This window comes from Gavialis gangeticus, unplaced genomic scaffold (genome assembly GCF_001723915.1).
Source record: "Gavialis gangeticus isolate Ggan-Ray unplaced genomic scaffold, GavGan_comp1, whole genome shotgun sequence".
NCBI classification, from domain to species: Eukaryota; Metazoa; Chordata; order Crocodylia; family Gavialidae; genus Gavialis; species Gavialis gangeticus.
In genome coordinates this window covers 177265242-177272246 of record NW_017729032.1, presented here as the reverse complement: position 1 = coordinate 177272246, position 7005 = coordinate 177265242, and the positions used below count along the sequence as shown (strand labels likewise).

The 7005-nt window shown below is 40.5% G+C and overlaps 1 protein-coding gene across 1 annotated transcript in view; it reads right to left on the bottom strand.

The window, feature by feature from the left end:
- Nucleotides 1-7005, bottom strand: part of MOSPD2 (motile sperm domain containing 2) — a 57823-nt gene that overhangs the window by 40285 nt on the left and 10533 nt on the right. Inside the window, exons 3-4 of the mRNA XM_019524684.1 lie at nt 1565-1720; nt 435-521 (exon numbers count right to left, since the gene is read on the bottom strand). Coding sequence (XP_019380229.1) covers nt 435-521; nt 1565-1720 — 243 coding nt within the window. The remainder of the gene's footprint in view (nt 1-434; nt 522-1564; nt 1721-7005) is intronic.

Sequence of the window (7005 nt, the reverse complement as noted above, 5' to 3'; positions counted from 1 at the left end):
GGGGGGGGGGGGGGGGGGGGGGGGGAAGAGGAGCATACTGCGCTTTGCCCATAGAGTAGCTGCCCAGGCCTATGTTCTGCCTGCAAAATTAGGGGGCAGCCGCTGCAAATTGATAAATCCCCAATCATAAGCTTCTCCTATTGTAGTGTTTGTTCACAAATATCCAAAGCCAAATTTTAAGCTGCAAAATATGATTGCTTTAAATTTTTTTTCTTTTCTAGTAAAATGTTCTTGGAATCAGCAAAATAGGTGTTACTAGAAAAATTCATTTCACCATTTGTTAAGCATCTATTTTGTAACAAGCATTCAAATTCACTTGAAAAGTAGAACCCAGTATATGTAACTGCTCCTTTTCTTTGAAACATTTTAGCTAGTTCCAGTCAGAAAAAAGGCAGAGTAGTATTTAAATAAAAACTTTAATTAGATAAACTTACATAACTTGTAGCCCTCTTTATCATATCCATGCAGGTAAAGAGCACCAGTGTCAAACAGCCATTTTGGAAGAACAGAGTCAGTCAAATCTACAAAGTAAATGGAAGGGTTATTTTAATAAGTTGCTAAAAGTCTGTTTTAACCATTTTAAATTACTAGAAAATACAGAATTTTAAAATAGAACAGGAAAATTCATCTTCAGAATTGACGTTTATTTTGCAGTGTTCAGGTGATGCTGCCGCTGCAATGGTCCAGGGGATGTGAGAAAGGCAAGAATTCTTGCGGCTGATATCTTTTATAGCAGCAACTGTATGAGTGGTATAGACATAAATGGACTATTTTGTAAATTAATTGCAAAACAGAGGTGTTAAAACCAATTTACAAACTTTAATCACTTTTCTATTCTGGTTTGAATGAGGCTATAAAAAGTTTAGCCTCTATTCAGGAAGAGAGGAGAATGAGTCAAGGATGCAAAAAGAGAGGTACAAATATTTGGTTGCTCTTCCTTTCCTTCTGAATGTTTTCTCTGTTAAAACCCTCTTTCATTTTTTCGTTATTTAGCTTTAAGTCTTTGGGACAGAGACACTGTTTTTATGAAGTACACAAGAATATAGACCACGTTTCATTGGAGCCTCTGAACACTACAGTATGGTTATAATATTACTTATTTTTATTAACATATCACTGAAGTACCCCATCACGGAGGAGTCTGCTTTGCTAAGCAACATACAAACACAACACAAATTTAAACCCAAGGAAAACTGATAAATGTAAGCAAGGGAATAAAAGGAAACAAATAATACTGGTCAGCATGACAGCTAGCAGTCATGGCAAAACCTCCAGCTTGACTGATAAAACAGCTGCAGTGCATAAATTCAACCACTTCAACTTCCAAATTATTTCTGATCCATTAAGTTACTGCACAGCTCCACTCTGAATCACAGCATACAATTAGTTATTGATATGGCAGCTTGACAAAATAAAATGCATCTCGACTTACCTTGGCTTAATGCAACACTATATATGTAGAGCTACATAGGCTACATGCAACACTATACATAATGCTGGCTATCACTTAGTAAAAAAGTGACAAAATAGTATCAATATGATTATACAATAAATGACACCTTACCGTTAACTGCATATTGTTTCCTCCACTGAAAGCTTTCATCAATCATCTTCAGTGTATCATCCACAACATCATGTCGCCAAATCAAGTAATTTTCAACCAACAGATCATCTTGCTGCAATCTTTCCACATCCCTGGAATCATATTTATCTGATTTACCTTAAAAAAAAAATAAAAAGTTTGCAATGTCCTAAATATGTAGTATTTAGCACTCAAGAGAAGAGGGTTTCTATCTGCTTAACTTATGTTATTCAGGGAAATAAGAGTAGTTACCCTGATAGCAAAACTTCTGTCTGCACATGCAGTGTCTATACTGGGGGTCTCTGCCAATATCACTACTACACCAGAGTTCCTTTCACTACATGCAGATACAATTAACACAGTTCAGCCTAAAGGCAGGCCAAACAACAGTTCAATCACCCACTGAAATGAATACGACTGGCCCGATGTCCGGATTAAACATGGAGTCCTATGGCAAGTCGACTTGATGCCCTGGAAAATGGTGGGTGGGGCAAAGGAGGGGAGAACAAACTTATTGGGCACTGGTCCTACAAATCTCCTGCTACCTTCTCAGTGCTCTGTTGGACTCTCCAATGCCCAGATGAACCCAGCCTGCCTCCTGGCAGCCCCCAGTCACTACTGCTGACTGGGGCACTGCAGGTTCAACCCTGACCTCCTGCTGCCTGCTGTGACACCTCCAGGCAAGCTGCCAGTGACCCCTGCCACATAGTGCCAGCCCCAGATATCACAGGCCCAATCCAGCGCATGGGCCATGGGTTGTGGATCACTGATACACCTGCATAACTTCATTGACAGGCTCACTAGAACAAATAAAACCCACACCAGCCTGGTTACTATGATTAACTTGTAACTGTAGACATAATCCAGTGGTTCTCAACCTTGTTAGACTTGAGGCACCCCTTAGAAAATGCCAGTCAGCTCTTAACTTTTTATCACTAATTTCTTGACTATGGAAACATGAGAGAGCAATTCTTCTATTGCAAAGAACTCAAAAAGACCGCAACAGGTTGGATTGTTTTTGACAATATGGAATCATTTTGGAAATCTCTGGATTTATCCTGTGAATTGTGTAAATGTGTGTGCATATAACAGCGTTAATATTGCCCAGTTATCCTTAGAAGGGACTGAATGCAGTTCATAGCATGCTAGGCACTGTGCCCTTTTCACTCTGTGCACTGGTGCCTAGCATGTTCTGAATAATTAAGGTAAGATCCTATGATTTGAAGAAGTATGTGTGTGCTTTGAAAGATTTCAGAAAAAAAGTACACGGGGTTTTTAGGGTTTTCTTTATTTCTCACACCTTGTATTATTGATTTCTTCCTGTGGTTATCATCTCTGCAATTGCTACTAACAGATTTTACTTAAAATACAATCTGTACTTTATAAACTATATTTGTTAACCCTCATTTATTGAAGGGGAAAGACTGTTTCTCTTTTCAGCAGCATGCAGCTGATAAAACCCTTCAGAAGGGATAACACAACACCAAATGGTTATTAAAATGACACAGGGTGATATTTGCACAGGGAAACATTTCTGTGAATCTTATCTTTTACTGAACCAAATGCATGGCGTAGTTAGACAAGCTTTCAAATGCACAGCATTCTTCATCAGGTCTGAAGGAAGAAGCAGTCACAGTGATGATTAAAAAATGATGTTGGCCTGTGAATTTGAAGAGAGAATCTCCAGAGGTAACAGACAGTTAGCAGAGAAAGGAAGGTTAACAATCAAAGACCTATCAAAATGGAAGGGGACCATTATCAACTGTAACGTGAAGGAAGAACTTTAGGAATCAAGTAAGTTATAGTATGGCAGTCAATATCAGTGCTCAGCCCTTGGCTCACAGGATCATAGCAAAGTATGGTTGAAAGGGACTTCACAAGGTCATGCAGTCCAGCCCCCTGCTCAAGGCACAATCATTCTTGCATAAATCATTTCAGCCAAGTGTCTGTCTAAACTGCTTTTGAAAGTTTCTAAGCACAGAGATTCCCACAACTTCTTTAGGTAGCCTATTTCAATACCCGACCACCCACACAGAAAGTTCCTCCTAATCTCCATCTTAAATTTCCCCTACTGTAACTTGAGGCCATTCCTTAGCATGCAGGCAGATTGTAATTTTTTGCTCCCAAGACTGCCTTTTAAAAATGGTTTGTAAATTTCCCTTGAGCACAATACTAGTTAGGCAAGAATGGGGGGGTGTTATCCTGTGGAAAAAATGTGCTCCTATTGGCATATGTGCACACCTCTGTCCTTCCCCCCCGCCCCGCAAGAGTTCATTCTGGTTCATGCAATCTGTCTAGTTTCTTCTGCAGTTACCACTAGGGCATGTGGTGTATTACATCAGATGTATCCCATTTTGGGAAAGGCATGTGTAGGATCCATGTATTCTGATGGGTTAGTTGTAGGGGGTGTTGATATTGTCTATCACTTTAGATTTAAAAGGCCTAAGGATCAAACATTTTCTGCTTTGTTTTTACCATATTCAGAGTATACAACCTTTAATTTACAAGTTCGTGTGTAATGTATAAAACCAATTTCTGGACATAAAACACTAAATGTAAGAGTAGTATATACAATTACATAAAACAAACTCATTAGCAGAACATTAAGGTCCAAGTCAAGCACTTGGAAATTCAAGATTAAAGCTGGCCATTCAGCCCTGATTTGGCTACCTTTTGTGATACTTTAATGCAGACTTTAATTACATGATCACAATGTTTTCCACAGAAACCTGCTTCATTTAGTTTGCAAGACATATGACACCCAACTGATGAGCAACTACATATTTTATTTCTTATTTTCCAGTGTTCCCACTCCCCCCCTTTGTAATTAAAAAAAAACAACATTGCATTTCATTTTCTTAAAAAATAATAATAAAACCATATTTAACATTAAATCTGAAATAAAACATGTTAAGGTCTAAACCTATTTTTCCCCAAAATAATGAATGAATGAACAAAGTAAACACATAGCCAGGTTGTGTTTTCTGCCAGTGTTCTAAAGAAAAAAAAAAGCTGGTGGAATCTCCATGAACAAGTTTCTGATACCTATACAGCTTCCGGGAGATTATTTTCTTCATTTATCTTTTACTCATGAAGTTCAGTTTATTCAAAATTATGAAAACCTATAGGGCTAGCTTGGGGTGGGCCGTGTGTCTCATCCCCTATGTCCCACCCAAAAAAAAACAAACCAGGGCCAAGCCATGCCCCTTTCCTCTATGGAGCCATGCCATGTCACCTCTCCCTACAGGGTTGGCTTGAGCCTGGATCGTGCTCCTCCCTGATACCACACCATTGGCCAAGCCATGCCTCCTCTTTCCCCACAGGGCCAGGCCAGGCCAGGCCATGCCCACTTCCCCTCTGGGGCTGGGTTGAGGCTGGGCTGCTTGCCCTCCCCAGCCCCACCTCCTCCATGTGGTTGGGTGGTGCCCACTGCACTGACCTTCATTCCAGACTGGAACCATCAGCAAGATCCAGCTCACAGACAGAGAGGGCGCTGCCTATCTGGCCCACTAGGGAAAAAGGTTGAGCACCACTGTCTTACATGATCACCAAACATTAGTAAAGTTGCAGATTACCAGTGCATAAACAACTCTAATTGTGAAATGGACATCAGTAAGGAAAAAGGTCCAAAGATTTCATGTAATACCAGGAGGAATCCCTTTAATGCAGTGTGTCAGATCCAGTGCAACTAGGACTCCAATGACAAGGCAGGGCATATAGCATCAAGTGAACTCTTAATTAGGCATTGAAGTATGCTATAAGACTTTGAGGCAACATAAAGGAATTTTAAAACCTACTTATTACTCCATAGTAACTGAAGTATAAAACCCCCAATTAAATAAGTACAAAACAATCATACAAGTAAAGCAATAAGACATTCCAAATGAAACAGAAAACTTTCTTTTACCAATTAATGACATACAAGTCCCAAAGCTCAAAATATCCCTTCTTGAAAAGCAAGTCTTAAAATTACTGCTATTAAAGTTAGGCAACCCTGGACTTTTGGATTTGTGTGGTAACACAATTAGCATATCATCAAGCTTGCATGCATCTAGGGGTTTTTTTTAGTCTTTAGCATTCAGGTATATTACAATACTGCTAAAATCTCAACTTTTTACATAAATTACACATACAATCCAGGATGCTGATACTGTTCCCATATAATTTTGTTACAATTTTTATTTTGTTAAAAAGCAAAAAATTGGCCAATTTTAACATGCTCTTTGCTTAATAAAGCAAAGAACATAGAGAACTTGTGACAGCCAACCATGCCTGTCAGTGTATGTAGGGCTGTGCTTAAAAGGAACTGATTATTGTACGTAACTGCCAGACCAAGTTGTACCATTTAGAAACAAAGCCCTGACACATACAAAAAGAAGACAGAATTGCCACCAGGCAGAACTGAATACAGAGAGGGGAGATGTACTTCCATAGCTGAGAGCAAAGTTTGACCATACATAATTTTTCACAAATGTGGATTAAGTTTTGAACTTCGGCCTTTTAATTCATGTTACTGGAAAAAAATAGCACAATTAAGTGGAGTAAAGCCTGTCTATTTTTCTGTAGATCCTCTAACAGAAGACGTGATTCAATTAAGTTATCGGGGGAAGGAACAAGCTGGATTCAGGGAGATCACATAAGAGACATGCTATGCAGTACACTCAGCTCCACAATGATTCCAAAGTTGGGATTGCTCAGAACAGGGAGGAGTTGAGGTTGCAAAGACCAGAAGATCTGGGAGAGGGAGATTATGCTTGGGGCAGAGGAGATTATGCTTAGGGGCAACCAACACGGGTTCATTAGAGGCAGGTCCTGTCAAACCAACCTGGTGGCCTTCTATGACCAGGTCACCAAATCTTTAGATGCAGAGGTAGCAGTGGACATAGTCTTTCTGGACTTTCAGAAGGCCTTTAACACTGTCTCTCACACCACTCTCATTAAAAAACTGGGGGACTGTGGTGTCGACACCTACATAGTCAAAAGGGTCACTAACTGGCTGGAGGGCTGCACCCAGAGAGTGGTGGTGGATGGGTCATTTTTGACCTGGACGGATGCGAGCAGTAGGGTCCTGCAGGGCTCGGTCCTCGGGCCCGCACTGTTCAACATCTTCATCAGCAACTTGGACGAGAAGGTAAAAAGCACCCTGTTCAAATTTGCTGATGACACTAAGATGTGGGGGGATGTGCGCATGCTAGAAGGGAGGAATAGGCTGCAATCGGACCTAGACAGGTTACAGGGGTGGGTGGATGAGAATAGGATGGGATTCAACACTGACAAGTGCAAGGTGCTGCACCTGGGGAGGAAGAACCAGCAGCATACCTACAGGCCGGGGAACTCCCTTCTTGTCAGCGCAGAGGCAGAAAAGGATCTTGGAGTCATCACTGATGCCAAGATGAATATGGGCAGGCAGTGTGGGGATGCAG